Source organism: Tupaia chinensis, unplaced genomic scaffold (genome assembly GCF_000334495.1).
Source record: "Tupaia chinensis unplaced genomic scaffold, TupChi_1.0 Scaffold000164_1, whole genome shotgun sequence".
NCBI lineage: Eukaryota > Metazoa > Chordata > Mammalia > Scandentia > Tupaiidae > Tupaia > Tupaia belangeri.
In genome coordinates, this window is record NW_006159638.1 from 3967984 (window position 1) to 3986059 (window position 18076).

An 18076-nucleotide genomic window follows, 5' to 3' on the forward strand; every position below is an offset into this window, starting at 1 on the left:
CCTTTCTCTCTTTCTCGCTATCTCTATCTCTGGTCAAATTGAATAGTAATAAATAAAATTAAATGGCTAATTCTTTAAAAATAAACATAGGGACCAGCAGATGGCACAATGGTTATGTCGTTAGACTCCCACACAGTCAACCATGGATCAAATCCCACACCCGGAACTTAAAACTCATACCAGGCCCATGTGCATGCGTGCCCAAGATCCTGAGAGAAGAATAGAGGAGAAGGGATTGTGGTGTGCCTGTCCCTCCTGAAGGGGATCTCTGTCTCTCTGGCAAGCGCACACGCCCTATAGCCGGAAAAAAAAAAACAAACAAACAAACAAAAAACAAACCAAAAAAAAAAAAAAAAACTCAAAAAAATTTTTTTTTTGAGGAAGAAACCAGTCACACCTGTACTTAACAAGAATAAACATTTTTTTGGCCATTATTACCTAACAAATATAACAACTGACATGGCATTTACACTGCACTAGGAATATAAATACTATTCCATCTAAGAACCAGCAGGCGGGCTAATGGCTATGTTGCTGGATTCCTATGTAGTCAACCATAGTTTGAGTCCTGGATCTGGCAGCTTAAAACTCACACTGGGTGCATGTCTGCATGCATGCCCAAGATCCTGAGAGGAGAATGGAGAAGGAACTGCAGTGTGGCCATTCCCCCTAGGGGGGTGATTTCTCAATTTCTGTCTTTCTCTATTACTCCAATAAGCACATATGCCAAGTAGCAGCACATATGCCAAGTAGCAAAAGCCTCTCTAAGAAAAGAAGAAGAAGAAGAACAGCAGATGGTATAATGGTTAGGTCACTGGACTCCCACATAGTCGACAGTGGTTCAAGTCCCAGACCCAGGTATGTGTGCATGCATGCCCAAGATCCAGAGAAGAGAATGGAGGAGAAGGGACTGTGGTATGGCCATCCACTTGGGGGGTGAATTCGTGCTTTCTCTGTGTCTCTCTCTGTCTTTCTGGCAAGTGCACACACCCTAGAGCAAAAATCACTCTTAAAAAACAAACAAACAAACAAACAAACAAAAATACTACACAATCTTATTTAAGAGACTTGAGTATTCACACATTTTGGTATTCATGGGAGGGGGCACTAGGACCAATCACCCATGGATACTAGAGGATAACTGTCAGAGTTCCCTAACAGACAAAACAATATTTTAGTCACCAAGGTAGAGCATGCAATCTTTGTAAACTGTAGACAACACTAACCTAAGGAAAACTGTTAATTTTCCATTTCAGTAAGAATTCTTATCAGTGTCAATCCTTAAAACAAAATGTATTGCCAATCCATCAAAACAAAAGCCCACGAAGGAATTTACTCATAAAATCGTGGTGAACTGAGGTCACTCACTATCAAATACCCAGAACAGCTGAAATTACAACAACTCTCCTAATCATTTCATTATAATTCTGCTGTCAGGTTTTTATCTCTATCCTAAATCATTTACAATGTAAAAAGCATCATTTTTTTACCCGAATAAAAATTTCCAATTCAGTTTTTCTTCTTTTTTCTATTTTCTCTGCCTCAATTTGGCAAGTATGACAAATGTATAGATGGTTGACAGCTGGTCCTCCTCCATACCTAAAGCATGAAGAATTTAAGAATTAAAATTTGAGAATTAAAATTATGACAATCTTAAAAAATGCTGATGCTCTAAGAAATTTGCTTTGGTTTTCAATTTTAGTCAATGGCTGAGTTCCCAGTTAAAAATAAATCAGGGTCAGGAACCAGCAGGTGGTGTGGTGGTTAAAGTATTGGACACTCCCACATGGCCAACCATGGTTTGAGTCCTGGACCTGGTGGTTTGCTTTCTCACTTTCTCTCTCTCTCAGTGTCTCTCTCTCTGGTCAAATTAAAATGAATGAATTAATACATTTAATAAATAAATAAATAAATCAGGGTCAAACCCATAGCCTAGTGGTTAAAGGAGCTGGATTCCATATGGCCAACAGCAGTTCAAATCCTGCCTGTCAGCTTAGAAAACATGCCCAGCACGTACATATACATAGCCATATCCCAACAGAATGGAGAAATGGAGAAGGAACTACAGTATAACGACACCCTGTTTGGGAGTGCTTTCTCCCTTTCTCTTTTTCTCTGTCTCTCTGTGGAAAGTGTAGACACCCTCTTGACAATTCAAAAAAAACATAAAGCTAAAAAGAATAAATCATCATGGGCCAACTCTCTGGAATAGTAGCAATGCTCCCAAAGGCCAGATCCAACATGGCAACCACAGTCCAAATCCTTAGGCCAGTCAGCATGAAACATGGCGGGTATATGTATAAGTGCCCAAGATTTGACGTGCTGGTGGACTAAAGGAAGGGGATTGTGGCAAGATCAGACCCTATGGAAGGGGCTCATCTGTCTCACATGTGCATACATGCACTCTGTCATGAAAAGAAAACTTAAAAAAAGAGTAACACATCATAGAAAAATTCCCAAAGTAATATAAAAATCAAAAATCAAATAAAGATTCGAGTTTGTGAGGGTGAATAACTTGACCAGTTTATTGCCCAACCTGTATTATCTACATTTCAACCTTCCCTTATAGTTACTTCTGCTACCAAATGTTAGCATCTACAACAAAGTAAAAATCAGCATACAACATATAAATCATTAAACATATGCAACCGTAGTCAAGTTTTAATCAGATGATGGCTATCCCTGGCCTCTCAAGTAAAACAAATTTATGAAATAAGTTTTCTTTTTCATATTTAAATAAGGAAAACATAATTAGTGGGGAAATTACTATTACTATTATTTTAGATTTTTTTTGCACTTGCTAGAGAGGAGGGGAATGAGATTTCACTCCCCTAATGGGGACAGGCACACCACAATCCCTTCTCCTCCATTCTCCTCTCTGTATTTTGGGCATGCATGCACATGCACCTGGCATGTTTTTGAGACTACCAGGTCCAGGATTCAAACCTGCAGAGTCAGCCCCACAGGACCTAGTACCTTAACCACCACACCACCTGTTGGCCCAAGCAGGGAAATTAGAATGCAAAGTGTTTCAAAATTTAAAACCTGAAAATTTAAGAGTCAGAATATTCAATAGTGGGAGTGCATAAAATGTAAAATCCTAATGTTGGAGATACACAAAATCTTTCAAAGAAGGTATTTTAATATCACAGCATACCTTTGCATACAACCAGTACATAAAAATTAGAATTAATTATCTATTGCCCAGGTGGTGACATAATAGTAATGCAACTAGACCCAAATAGAAAATGCCCTGGGTTTACATCCCAGAATCTCCCCAAGCACAGCAAGTGCACATGTCTGGGATCTAAGCGGGATGAGACTTAGGGTGCTTCACGGTATGAGGCTCATTTAGCTTTTCTGTCTCTGTCTTTGTACTGTTTTTCTCTCTCTCTCTCAAAAGAAATACATTAACTTAAAATATGTATATATTTCAGAATATATAATGAATTATCTAGATTAGGGCTATACGAGCTACATAGAATATATAAATGATATACTTACTTCATAAATAACATGTAGCCCAAGTTACACATGTGAAAGAAACCAATCCTACCCTAGGCAGTTTAACCAATTTTCATAATACTACACGATCTGATTTAAAAAACAAACCTGCTATAAAGGTTATCCCAAATATTCTGCGGCAGCATCAAAACTAGGTCTTCGATATAACTAGCTTTTCGTGGAGGAACACCTAAGAAAAAGTTTAGACAGATCTGTCACACTTTAATTCTGTTATACTGCTTTTAAAGGTTAAATTCATTTTTTTTTAACAGTGACTAATGACTGGTCAATCATTATTCTTAACTTCCTTCTTCCTCTCTCATAAAAGGTAATTATAAAGCATTTTCAATTATTATGTTTCCTAAAAATGAACATACACTTTGAAATTCACATATAGAAATATTTTTTAGATTTAGGCTTGTATATCCAATTTAGGATACTCCTATCGCATATTGTTCATGACACCTACAATTAACACGAACATCAAGCCTCAACCATGAAGACTAGGGAAAGTGTCATGCAGGTTGAATTTATTGTAGAAATAAGCACTGACATAGCCAATCACAAAGGTATAAGTTATGCTTAACATAATAACATATAAGGTCTTTTTTTGGTTGTTAAATCCCTAAAACATTTCCAAACTCAGTAAGAGTCAACTATTTATTTACACAAAGGGTAAGGACAACAAATAAATTTGGTAGCCAAAATTACCACCACAGGAAGGCCTCTCAGCAAAGAGAAACGATGTGCAACACAAGAGCTCGCAGCACTGCAATCAGCAGTTTATTATCTGACTACCGTGAGATCAGAGCTTTGAGGACAGAAACACAGTGTTTGGTATCCTTAGATTCCACCACAGGTTTAGAACAGGTACTCAGTAAGCACACGTTCAAAAGAAAGGCTACAGACGGACTAATTTTAACAGAAGGGCCAATTCATAAAACCAAATAGAGGTAAACACATTAAGTTGGGGCTGCAAATAGGGAAATAAACAGAAAAGGCAAATGCTTGTTTCTTTCCTATTCTACCGTTTAAACTCCAGTGCATTTTGTATTACAGAATTTCTTACCTCCATGAATACAGAGAAAGTCATTATTTGAAATAGGACCAGGCTCAGCAAAGGTCTTAAATTTATTTAGCCACTGTCGAGAAATATAAAACTGAAGGAGGCTTGGTTCCATTATGTTCAACAAATTTGATATCCTTCGCCTCTCTTTTTGTGCCTCTTCACTACTTTTCCTACAGAGGACAATAATGAATTAAAGTCAATATGCATTTTACTACACTAGAGTATTAGGTAGATGTTTTACCTCTTCCATATTAGACTTAGCACACATACTAATACTGTGGATCTTACTGGTCTTGGAAATTTCTAGAAATATATTTTCTAACACACCCGCCTCCAAACACAGCCACCTCCAAACACAGTCTATATCACTAAGGGCAATCCTGTATTTTAACTACTGCTATCCACATAACTACTGGTGTACAGCAAGCATTCAAGTGCTTGTTAATGAGATCACACTAAGGAATCTGTTTTTCTGTTTCAGTAGCTAGCCTTTTCTTTGACACTGAAAAATACCAAAGATTTTTATAGTAATACTTCCTTCATTAGCTACTTTAAGAGAAAATATGGTACTTAATTTCCGATTTCAGCGCCTAATTTTTTTAATTAAAACTGTTCTCTGTAACAAAACATAGCCCTTTGTTCTTCAAGTTTTTTCTGAACCAAGGCTCACTCCACATATAACCTTCCACTTTATTTTATTCTACTATAACGAGAATAAAGCAATTTCAAATCTGTACTCGGCAATCTTTTTAAAAGTTTCATAAGTCACTAATAACTCCACAGAGCGAGATGTTCTTTCACATTTGTGCGCTTATACAAGTAGTTACTTCCATTACCTATAGAAAAGAACATAAGCTTCTGCATTTTGTACAGTAGATTCTGAAACTTCAGTGACGCTCTGATCATCAAATTCATACCAGAGATTATTTAAATTGTTTCGGCAGTAGGCTATATAGTGTCCGCCTGAGTTTAAGGAAAAAGAAAAAGATAAACTTTTTGTAGCCTGAGGGTCTAACATAGCAGGTCACATATAACAAGAACTATGATTGAGTCAGCGCATGGTTTGGTGGTTAAGGGAGCAGGATCCCACATAGGTGCTGGACTCCTACATGGCAAACCTCAGTTTGAGTCCCAGACCTAGCAGCTTGCACTCTCACTTTCCCACTCTCTTTATCTCTTTCTTTCTCTCTCTTTGAGCAAACATGCCCTATAGCAAATTGAAAAAAAAAAAAAACATAATAATAATGGGGGCCAGTAGGTTATGGAGCTAGATTCCCACATGGTTAAACGCAGTTCAAGTCCCAGACTTGGTAGTTTGAAAATCACATCAAGTGCATGTACACAATCCCAGGAGAATGAGTAGAAGGGACTGCAGCTGGCCATCCTCCCTGGGGAGTGATTTCTCACTTTCCCTCTCACTGTTTCTCTCTCTCTTTCCCACAAGCACATGCACTTTATGGCAAAAACCTTAAAATAAATCATAATGATGATGATGACTAAAATGAAGTAATTCTTTTGTTTTAAAGAATTATTTTAATTTTAGTCATTATCATTATTATTATTTTATTTTGACCAGAGAGAGACAAGAGAGAAAGCAAGCCACCAGCTTGGGACTTGAACCATGGTTGGTAATCTAAGAGTCCAGCACCTTAACCACCATGCCTCCTGCCAGCCCTAAACAAACAATTCTTTTTGTTTTTGTTTTTGTCTTGAGAGGTTTTTGCTATAGGGCACATGCGCGCGAGACAGAAAGCGAGAAATCACTCCCCAGGGAGGATAGTCACGCCGTAATCCCTTCTCCTCCATTCTCCTCTCGGGATCTTGGGCACACACGCACATTTGCCCAGTGTGAGTTTAAGCCACCAGGTCCAGGACTTGAACCATGGTCAACTACATGGGAGTTCAGTGACACAGCCATTACACCAACAAACAATTCTTAAAAGGGACCAATAGGTGGCAAGGTGGTTAAAGGCGATGGATTCCTACATGGTTGACCGTGGCTCGAGTCCTAGGTGTGGCGGCTTGCTTTCCCTTTCTCTCTCTCTCTTTCTCTGTCTCTGGTCAAAATAAAATAATAATAATAATAATAATAACAAATAGAGTTAAATAAGTAAATAATTCTCAAAAATAATAATTCTTAAATTTATTTTTTAAAGAATTATTTTATTTAACTTTATTTACTTAAATTTTTACCAGATAGGGACAGAGTAAGAGAGAGAGAAAGTGAGAAAGCAAGCTGCCAGGTCCAGAACTCAAACCGTAGTTGGCCATGTGGGAGTCCAGCACCCTTAACCACCATACCACCTGCCAGTCCCATAATAATAATTCTTACAAAAAAAAAAAAAAAGCTCAAGGTGAAAATGATCATGCTGACTTGGAGATTAAGACAGCAGGATCCTACTTGGCCAACAGTGCAGTTCAAATCCCAAACCAGAAACTTGAGAAAAACACCAGGCACATGTGTGTACACGCCCGAAATCCTGAGAGAATGGAGAAGAAATTGTGGCATAGCCATGTCCTCTAGGGTGCTTTCTCATCTTCTATCCCCCACTTCCCATCCCCATATGGGCAAGCACACAAGCCCTATGGCAAATTTTCAAAAGAAGATCATATTAAAAGTCCTTATTATTGGGACCAGGAGACGGCATAGTGGTTAAGGCACTGGACTCCCATTTAGTTAACTGTAGTTTAAATCCTGGACCCAGCGGCTTAAAACTCATGTCAGGCACATGTACATGCATGCCCCAAATCCCAGAAGAATGGAGGAGAAGGGCAATTGTAGAGTGAGGTGTCTCACTTTCTGTCTCTCAGTTTCTGTCTTCCCTGCAAGAGCACGCACCCTATAGCAAAAAAAAAAAAAAAATCACATAAAAGTCCTTACTATTTAACTTTACATAATATAATTTACAATATTCTAAACACTGTAGTAAAAATATTAAATTTCCTAAAATTCTCTGGCATGTTTTTAATAACCAGTAAAATCGGTTATTAATTTTTCTTCTTTTGGTCCACTGAGTCTTTATTTTTTACATTTAAGAATTGTCAGACCTGTGTACTTACTGCTTGCAGTTCCGTGATGACAAATGACTGACAGAAGATCGTATGTCACAATTTGAGCTGGACTGTCCTTAGCAAGAAATGGCTGAAGGTCCAGACCTTCCAGCGGAAATGAAACGTGGGTACTGATTTTGGTGGAAAACATCAGTTCATGTCTGAATCTTTTAAGGTGGATACACAAAATCTAAAAGAGAAGAAAATTCAAAATCCTAATTTACTTTTACAAAAGACTAAAAGCATTCCAGGTAGTAAAATTTTGTATACTAAGACTTTGATTTTACTAGCAAAGAATTGAGGTTCAATTGAAATAAAATTATAAAGTAAGATATTAAAATTTGTTCTATACGCTATATGAAAAAGTCTATGAAGTGCTCGCTTCTGAGCACATATACTAAAACTGGAACGATACAGAGAAGATTACTGTGGCCTCTGCGCAAGAATGACACGCAAATTCGTGAAGTGTTCCATATTTTTCAAAGACAGTAATTGTTTGAGTTAAAAGAAATTAACTAACTTAAAAAAAAAAAGTCTATGAAATATTCTTAAATGTCAAAGTTAAACCTTAACCTACAATTACAGGCTGATGCCAGAAACGTTAAAAATGTGGAAATAGCAAAACATGATACTTTCTAAATTCATTTGCTATTTATTTCTATAATTTTACACTTTGTAGTTGCAAGACCTTAAAATATCTGATTAAATGATGTTCAGTGTTAAACACTATTAAGGGTGTGAATGGTATTTAATACAATATTTTAAAAATGAATTATCTCAATAAAGTATGAACAGCAACTGGTCAACAGAAACAGTCCATTCTTCAATTATGCAAAGAGAATTTTTTTAAATAGTTATTTATTTAATTGTATTTATTCATTCATTTATTTTAATTTGACCAGAGAGAGATACACAGAGAGAGAGAGGGAAAGTGAGAAAGCAAGCCATCAGGTCCAGTACTTGAACCGCGGTCAGCCATGTGGGAGTATCCAGCACCCCAACCACCATGCCACCTGCTGGTCCCCACAAAGAGAATTTTTCCCCCTTTATGGGGAGTGGAAAAGGACAGTGGTGGGACCAGCAGGTGGCATGGTGATTAAGGTGCTGGACACTCCCACATGGCTGACCACGGTTCAAGTCCTGGACCTGGTAGCTTGCTTTCTCACTTTCCCTTTCTCTCTCTCTCTCTTTCTGGTCAAATTAAAAAATAAATGAATGAATAAATAAAAAATAAATTAAATTAAATTAATATTAAAAAAAAGAAAAGGACAGTGGTAGGTATTTTTGACAGAGTCATCACTGTGTCATGATCCTCCTGCCCTCATTTCCCAATTAACTAAGCTGACGAATACTACACCCAGTGTGTTTAGGCTGGTCACGAAACTGACTAAACCCATGACTCCCATGCAGGTTCCGGCCTCCCAGCAGTAGCACTACCTATCTGCCAGCACGGCTGAGCCATGCTAGGGGAATTTATCATTATACTGCATTGTGTTGCATTAATGCATTGAGTTAAGGGACATACCTCAGGAAACTTTTGTACTTTACAAAACTTTACTCCATTCCTCAACCTAAGGGACAAAAAGAGAAAAACCCATGAATCTACAATAATTAAGTATATTTAATTATACAGAAAAAAATCTTTCATAAAGTGTAGAGACAAAGGTTATCAGACCAGATATGCTCACTACTGAATTACATTACACGTAAAACCACTAAATATTCTAATAATCAAAACACTGGAGGCCCCTATTATGAGACTAATTAAAATCAAAATGTCAGTAATAGAAATTTAGAGGTTGGGACTGTCAGGTGGCATGGTAGTTAAGAGTGCTGGACTCCCACATGGCTAAAGGTTCATGTCCCGGACCTGGCAGCTTGCTTTCTCACTCTCCCCTGCCCCACTCTGTCCCTCTCTGGTCAAATTAAAACAAATCAATAAATAAAGTTAAATAAAATAATTCTTTAAAAAAATTTAGTGGTGGTATAATTCTTTGATTAAAAGTATTGTTTTTTTAAACAAATAAGCTACTGCCTATGGCCTTGCTATACCTTTATAACATGTAGATACTAAGTAAAGCTGGGTAAAGCAAAACCCAATTACATAAAACCTTTGGGGAGACCAGTAGATGGCATAATGGTTATATTACTGGACTCCCATGTAATCGACAGCAGTTCTAGTCCCAGATCCAGCCACTTGAAACTCACACCAGGCACACGTGTGTGCAAGCCCAAAATCCTGAGAGGAGAATGGAGAAGAGATTGTGGCCATCCTCCAGGTGGTGGAGGCGGGGAGGGGTGATTTCTTGCTTTCTGTTTCTCTGTCTCTCTGGCAACCACATGCACCTTAAAACAAAAATCTCTCTTAAAAAAAATCCTTTGGGGTCAGCAGGTGGCGTGGTGGTTGAGGCGATGGATTCCCATATGACTGACCACGGTTTGAGTCCCAAGCCTGGCGGCTTGTTTTCTCACTTTCTCTGTCTCACTGTGTCTCTCTCTGGTGAGCGTAGGTGTCCTGTAGCAAATTTTTAAAATAATAATGCTAAATAAAATTAAGTTTGAAAAAAAACCTTTAATCTTGGACCAGCAAGTGGTGTGGTGGTGAAGGTGGCTGAATCCCACATGGCTGACTGACTCCCACACCTTGTGGCTTGAAAAACACGCTGGGCACATATGCATGCATGCCCAAAATTCTGACAGAAGCAGGGTTTGCAGGCCATCCTTCCTCGGGGGATGCTTTCTCACCTCACTGTCTCTCATACTCTCTCTCTCTCTCTGGAAAGCACAAGTACCCAAGAACAAACTAAAATCAAACAAACCTTTATTCTTGAATATGAAAAAAAATCTTGTAATAAGGGATGGTCATTACTATTGGGTCATCAGGAAAGTCATGATGCACTTTTGCATAGAAAAACATAGAAAAAAATACATGACTTTTCCAATGACTTAATAATATACAGTTAACAGATCTTTATTTTGGATTTGGGAATAGAAGCAAGGTTCTTTCCCATCATCACTATTATCTTTTTCCCAGTCTGCTTTGTGTTGCAAGAAAGGATGCATCTTCCAGGCCAAATCTTTGTTTAGCTGTCAGTCAGGATTTAAAGGACAAACCTAAAATTGCCCTGAATGTACAAGGCAGCTGTTACATCTCCATTGACCAAATGGAATACCATTCCTTCCTGTCGTGTAAAGGACCAACATTTGATGATGAGTGTTTCTCAACAGTTACTGCCAGTAACCAGGAGTCAGTTTTACTCAAATTCTAGATTCCAGTAGAAGGCTGTAATTTTTTCTATTACAAGAATTCAAAAAATTTCAAATTTACTCTACCTCAAAAATATTTGCTTTCATCAAGTCTCCAATTACTTTTTTTCCTGTCTACCAGGGAGCATTAAAACTCTGAACTGGAGGGCCAGCAAGTGCCACAGTGATTAAAGTGCTTGACTCCCACATGATCGACCATGGTTCAAGTCCTGGACCCAGTGGCTTGAAAATCACACCAGGCACTTATGCTTATATGTTCAAAATCCCAAAAGGAGGGAACCAGCAGTTAGCGTAATGGCTATGTCGCTGGACTCCCACGTAGTCGACCGCGGTTCACGTCCCGGACCCGGTGGCTTAAAACTCACGCCGGGCGCGTGTGCATGCGTGCCCAAGATCCCGAGAGGAGATTAGAGGAGAAGGGATTGCGGCGTGGCCATCCCCCCTGGGGGGGTGATTTCTCGCTTTCTGTCTCTTTGTCTCTCTCTGTCTGGTGAGCGCACGCGCCCTATAGTGAAAACCTCTCAAAAAAAAAAAAAATCCCAAAAGGAGAAGGGACTGTGGTGTGGCCATTCCTACAGCATGTGATTTGTCAATTTCCCTCTCTCTTTCTCTCTCCAGTGAGCTCATGCACCCTAGGGTAAAATCTAAAACAAAAAAAGAGGAAAAACCCTCTGAATTATTATAAGATAAGAATAGGAAGCTGGTAGTAGATATAAACAAAATCAACTCTAATTGTCCTTTTATTTTGCCACCATAACAAATAACATCCAAGCTGTATGGCCTTTCTGAATTAAGCAGATTTGAAATTACATGCCATTTAGTTCCAAAATCTAGCCTGTTAAAATGATAACCTAGAAAAGAATATTGCCTTTTAAAAATGTCTTGTGTAAAATCAAATACTATTATTTAATTCCTCAAAATATACCCTTTAATATCTTAAATAAGCCAATTACATTTTTAAAATTTTAGTTCTAATTTGTTCTACAGAACAACCAATATCTTTATTACTACTAGAACATTGTTCTTGGTCCATACGTTTCTAAATATAGTGGTGAATTTTACCCCATAAACTCATTTCAAATAACAAAAAATAATTACACAGCATACAACTAATAGAACTATCAATGTTACTTACTTTTTACATTTTTCACAACTGTACATATTGTCACCTGCAAATAGGAAAGCTCTGGTCATTCCTCTCAAGTTAACAGCAAATTATCTTCTTTTATTACAGTAATTCTTTGATTTTGCTACACACTGACCTCATAGCACAGCCAGACAAGATTTACTTTTCTTAGTCTGCTTATAAGTTAGTTCATATTTACCTCACCTAAAACACTCAGTCTACTCCATTCATCCTTGAAAGTCTACCTCAAATAACATCCTTGTCATTTATTCATTCAACAAAATGTACTGATCACCTGTCCTATGTTCAAGTAATGTACCAGACTCGCAAAAACAGCGAAGGGCTGAGGCCAACAGGTGGCATGGTGGTTAAGGGTGCTGAACTACCACATGACTGACCATGGTTTGAGTCCCAGACCTGGAGGCTTGCTTTCTCACTTGCTCTCTCACTCTGTCCCTCTCTGGTCAAATTAAAATAAATAAGTAAATACACTTAAATAAAATAATCCTTAAAAAAAAAAAAAAAAGTGAAGGACCTTAAATGATACGGGAGAGCTCACAGACAATTCCGGATATGTATATGCATTGTTTTAATTTATTTTTCCCCTTCTTTGAATCTCAAAAAAAGCTGTAAAACAGGGACCAGCAGTTAGCGTAATGGCTATGTCGCTGGACTCCCCCGTAGTCGACCACGGTTCGAGTCCCGGACCCAGTGGCTTAAACTTACGCCGGGCGCGTGTGCATGCATACCCGAGATCCCGAGAGGAGAATGGAGGAGAAGGGATTGCGGTGTGGCCATCCCCCCTGGGGGGTGATTTCTCGCTTTCTGTCTGTCTGTCTTTCTCTGTCTGGCTGGCGAGCGCACACGCCCTATAGCAAAAACCTCTCCAAAAAAAAGCTATAAAACACATCACATATTACACTGTCTTGTACTGTAGGCATTTGTATAAATTCTTATAGGGTATAACTTTTCTTGTTACGTTTGGGCAACTACTATTCAAACTGCCTTAAAACTTCATGAAACTTTTCTGAATGAAGTATTTTTAGTCCCGCCAGTATCACAGAGTCACCTACAAACTACCATAGATAGTATATTTCTTACCTTTTAGTTCATCTCTGGCGAAGAAAGCAGCAAGACAATCTTGCAAGGTTACTATTGGACCCCAAAACCAGCTAGGGACACATGAGACAACAAACCTGAAACATCATTGACAGAAAGAAAAGGAAGTGTTCTGCCAATAAAGCAGAAACAGTAGTTTTAACAGTCAATTAGTACAAAGGAAGTAAATACATACCTCTTCACATATTCCATGAAAAAAGCTATCCACCCTTGTGGAGCATACGCTTCGCCACATGATCCTGCTTTGACTATGGAAGTTGGATGGCTTGAAGAGTGCAGCTTAGCAAGGTCTTCCTTGCCAGGAATTGGCAAGGACAGATCCTGAAAGGTCTCGAGGGTTACAGATACCTAAAATTGTTTTGTGTTTTAAAAATGGGATGAAAATAATCTAGCACAAATATTTACAAGGTTAGACTTTAGGTTTCAAATATTAAAGCAAGTTAAAATAAGTAAAAACCACAAAAAATTAAACTGTCTTTATAGTAATAACACCTCCCCCCCCAAAAAAAAAAATAGGTAGTAAAAAACAAAACATTCCCAGAGCCCTGGCTCTGTGCTATGTGCTATTCCAAATTTAGTCTTCACATCAACCCTATGCAATAGGTTATCAGCATCCCCATTACAGTCACAGACACTGCAGCACAGAAAAGTACCCCAAACCTAGTCACTTACAGATTGAAGCCCAAACTCTTAAGCACTACTATATTTATTTTTGGAAAATGACTTCAGTAGTTTTAAAATATCATATAAAAAAGGGGAGAGAGATGCAGAACCTGGCATATAAACAGCAGGAGACATTCAGGTAACTGTACAGAAAATTTAGTACCACAGTAATTTACTTTAAAATGACCCCACTGGGGACCAGCAGTTAGCGTAATGGCTATGTCGCTGGACTCCCACGTAGTCGACCGCGGTTCGCATCCCAGACCCAGTGGCTTAAACTCACGCTGGGCGCGTGTGCGTGCATGCCCAAGATCCTGAGAGGAGAATGGAGAAGGGATCGTGGCATGGCCATCCCCCCTGGGGGGTGATTTCGTGCTTTCTGTCTCTCTGTCTCTCTCTCTCTCTATCTGGCGAGCGCACACACCCTATAGCAAAATAAATAAATAAATAAAAAACCTCTTAAAAAAAAAAAAAGACCCCACTGAGGGACAAGCACGTGGTATGGTGGGTGAAGTACTGGACTCCTAAATGGCCGATCACAGTTTGAGTACCAGACCTGGCACCTTGATTTCTCACTTTCTCTCTCTCTCTAGTGAGAGAGTGCCTATAGCACAAGTATACTATAGCAAATTAAGAAATAATAAAAATAAATAATTCTAAAAAAATTATCCCATTGAAAGTTCTCAGATTTCACTTAAGATTCTAACACAGTAAGTAAAAATGGCATTCTATTTTTAAGTAATTTCATATCCATTAATTACATTAGTTACTGCATTAAAAGTAAAAGTGTTTCTAAGAAAAGCTCACAGAAACTTTGAGAGATTTAGAGGTTTTATTAAATAATATATGATGATTTCAATTTATGCCCTGTTCTTGTCTATGACTCTGACACTAACTTATTAATTCGAATCCCAATCTTTGTTTTTTTTCTTTTGAGGGATGTTTTGTAATTGGGCGTATGCACAAGACAGAAAGCGAGACATCACCCCCCCAGAGGGGAGATGGCTACGCTGCAATCCCTTCTCCTCCATTCTTCTCTCGGGATTTGGGGCATGGACATACACATGCTCAGCCTGAGTTTTAAGCCACTGGGTCTGAGACTCAAACCGCAATCAACTACATGGGAGTCCAATGACATAACCATTATGCCATCTGCTGGTCCCCTGAGCCCCAGTCTTTGTCTTTGCTATGGAGTGCACACACTTGCAAAAGAGAGAGGGAAAGTGAAGAATCACTCTCCAGTGGATGCAGTGCTACAATCACTTCTCTTCCAGTCTGCTTAGGATTTTGGGCATGCCTGCACACGCCAACATAATTTTTAAGACACAGGGTCCAGGACTTGAACCACGATCAGTCATGTGGGATCTAACACCTTTATCTCCACACCACCTGCTAGCCCCTGAGTCCCAATCTTAACACGGGAAAATATTTACAAGCTACGAATATAACCTTTGGTTATAGCTATAATCTTTGTAAGAGCTACAACAGAGTGCCAGGTTTGTGGCTAAATAGCAATGATTTCTCAGCATAGTCATTTCATCAGCCTAAGGAGAATATGCATGTGTTACTTATTCAGTTGCTGAGCAATTGCTTATCTTTATATATAATCAAAATAGATAAACAGTTCATTTTCTGTGCTAAAGCAGCCTATACAATGATGAGGCAGGACTCACCCTTTATATTGATGCAAACACAAGACATGCCTGCATAATCATCACTAGCCAAGAGAAGGATTAAAACTTCTCATACTATTTTTGTCAAGTTTTTAATAAGGAACATTTGATGGAGTTTGTTTCATACTTCTTTCACACTCACCCTGTCACAAGTCAGACACTGTACTGAACTAATGATTGTTCCATCAAATATGTCAGAAATAACACTTCTGTATTTCTTGTGCTGTTTTTTCCTCTTTGGAGATGCAGATTGAGCTAGAATTGAAAAACAGGGATAGAACATTAAATTCAAAGAACATCCTTTAATATTTTTCTCTAGAATTCTTTAAGTTACCAGAGGGTGCATGCACACAGTTGTGAGAGAGAAAGGGAAGTGGTGGGGATGGGGGTTAAGAATTCCCCTTGGGGTGTGGTCACGCTGCAGTCCCTTCTCATCTATTTCTCCCTCCCGTCAGGATTTGGGACATGCATGCACATGTGCTGGCATGCTTTTCAAGTGGCCTGGGCTGGAATTAGAATTGCAGTCAACCACGTGGGACCCTTAACCATTAGGCTATGGAGGCCAGCTCTACAATGACTAACAGTAATAATTACTACCCCAAAGGAAAGTTTTCAAAATGCCCTTCAAAACATTACTTAAAAAAAAAAAAAAACTAGGGCCAACAGGTGGTGTAGTAGTTGAGGGCACTGGATTTCCACATGGCCAACCATAGTTTGAGTCCTGGACCTGGCAGCTTGCTTTCTCATTTTCCCTTTCTTTCACTCTGTCCCTCTCTGATCAAACTAAAATAAACAAATAGATAATAAAATAATTCTTCCAAAAAAAAAAAAAAAAAAATCCAAATCACAGGACCAGCAGATGGCATAGTAGTTGAGGTGCTGAACTCCCACATGGCTGACTACTGTTGAGTGCCAGACCTGGCAGCTTGCTTTTTCACTTTCCCTCTCTCTCTCCAGTCAAATTAAAAAATAAATATGTACATAAATAAAATTAAATAAATAATTTTTAAAAAAATTTTTTAATTAAGTTTGAAAACAAAAAAACCTTGGGACCAGCAGATGGCGTAATGGCTATGTTGCTGGGCTCTCATGTAGTCAACCGCACTTCAAGTCCTGGACCCGGTGGCTTAAACTCATGCCAGGCATGTGTGCATGCATGCCCAGGATCCCAAGAAGGAGAATGGAGGAGAAAAGACTGCAGCATGGATATCCCCCCGGGGGGGTGATTTCTTACTTTCTGTCTTTCTATCTTTCTATCTCTTGTCTTTCTAGGGAGCGCAAGTGCCCTCTAGCAAAAACCTCTCGAAAACAAAAACAACAACAAAAAAAACCTCTGACTTAACACAAGGTCAAGGTTTTCTCCTGTGTTTTATAAACTCACATATTTGGGCTAGCTGGATCCCACATGGCCAACTGCATGGTTCAAATCCTGGATCCAGCAGCTTACAAAACATACCAGGCGCACGTGTGTACGTGCCCAAAACACCAAGAGGAAAATGGAGAAGGAAATGCAGCAAGGCCAATTCCCCTAAGGGGATGCTTTCTTATTTGCTCTCTCGTAAGTTAGTGCACACACCCTATAGGAAAATTTATATAAAAGACTCTTCATATCTCATAAAATTTTTTTTAAGAAATATTTTTTATTTACCTTTATTTATTTTAATTTGACTAGTAAGGGACAGAGAGAGAGGGAGAGAGGGAAAGCGCAAACTGCCAGGTCCAGGACTTGAACCACAGTTGGCCATGTGGAAGTCCAGTATCCTCAACTACCACACCACCTGCTGGCCCCCATAAAATGTTTTATACTTTAACATTTTATAATACTGAAACTCTCATATATAGCTGGAGGGGAGGCAAGATGGCACACTCTGAAAATGTTGTGTTGTTTCTGTTTTTACATTTTTTAGGCTTTTGCCATAGGGTGTACGCACTCACCAGAAAGAGAAAGTAAGAAATCACACACGCACACACACAAATCACTCACACACACACACCCTCCCCAGAGAAGGATGGCCACCTAGCAATCCCTGCTCTTCCTGGGATTTTGGGAACACATGCACACATGCCCCTCATTATTTTCAAGCCACTGGGTCCAGAGCTCAAACCATAGTTAGCCATGTGGGAATCTAGAGCCTTTACTACTAAGCCTCCTGCTGGACCCAGAAAAAGTTTTTACACAAATGTTTATAGCAGCATTATTCATAACTTCCAAATACTGGAAACAATTAAAAATTCCCTCAGTAAGGAAATGAATAAACTGTACTTTGTAGTAATGAAATGAACTACTACTCAATAATTAAATGAAATATACTATTCAGACATACAATGACATGGCTAAATCTCAAATGCATTGTTGTAAGTGGAGGAAGCCTGTTTCAAAAGATTGCACTTTATGTTTCCATTTGTGTGATATTCTGGGAAAAGGCAAAACAGTAAGAATATAGAATCAAGTGCCAGGGCTTAGGTTTAAGAAGATAATCTGATTACAAAGAGAGTGGTATGGGGGCCAGCAGGTGGTATAGTAGGCATTGGACTCCCACATGGCTGACTGTGGCTTAAGTCCTGGACTTGGTGGTTTTCTCTCTCTCTCTCTCTGGTAAAAAA

General features: G+C 38.8%; 1 protein-coding gene and 1 non-coding gene across 3 annotated transcripts in view; one reads left to right on the plus strand and one right to left on the minus strand.

The window, feature by feature from the left end:
• USP33 (ubiquitin specific peptidase 33) overlaps positions 1-18076 on the minus strand; it is a gene marked incomplete at its 5' end in the record, with an annotated part of 53496 nt that overhangs the window by 11946 nt on the left and 23474 nt on the right. The window contains 10 exon segments of one of the 2 annotated variants that reach the window (XM_006146066.2): positions 1491-1599; positions 3613-3694; positions 4574-4743; positions 5410-5536; positions 7634-7814; positions 9150-9195; positions 12027-12060; positions 13119-13189; positions 13312-13484; positions 15615-15727. In XM_006146066.2, coding sequence (XP_006146128.1) covers positions 1491-1599; positions 3613-3694; positions 4574-4743; positions 5410-5536; positions 7634-7814; positions 9150-9195; positions 12027-12060; positions 13119-13189; positions 13312-13484; positions 15615-15727 — 1106 coding nt within the window. 2 annotated transcript variants of the gene reach the window in all.
• Positions 7999-8104, plus strand: LOC114007400 (U6 spliceosomal RNA). Its single transcript, XR_003549032.1, has one exon. It is a non-coding gene; the product is annotated as a U6 spliceosomal RNA (small nuclear RNA).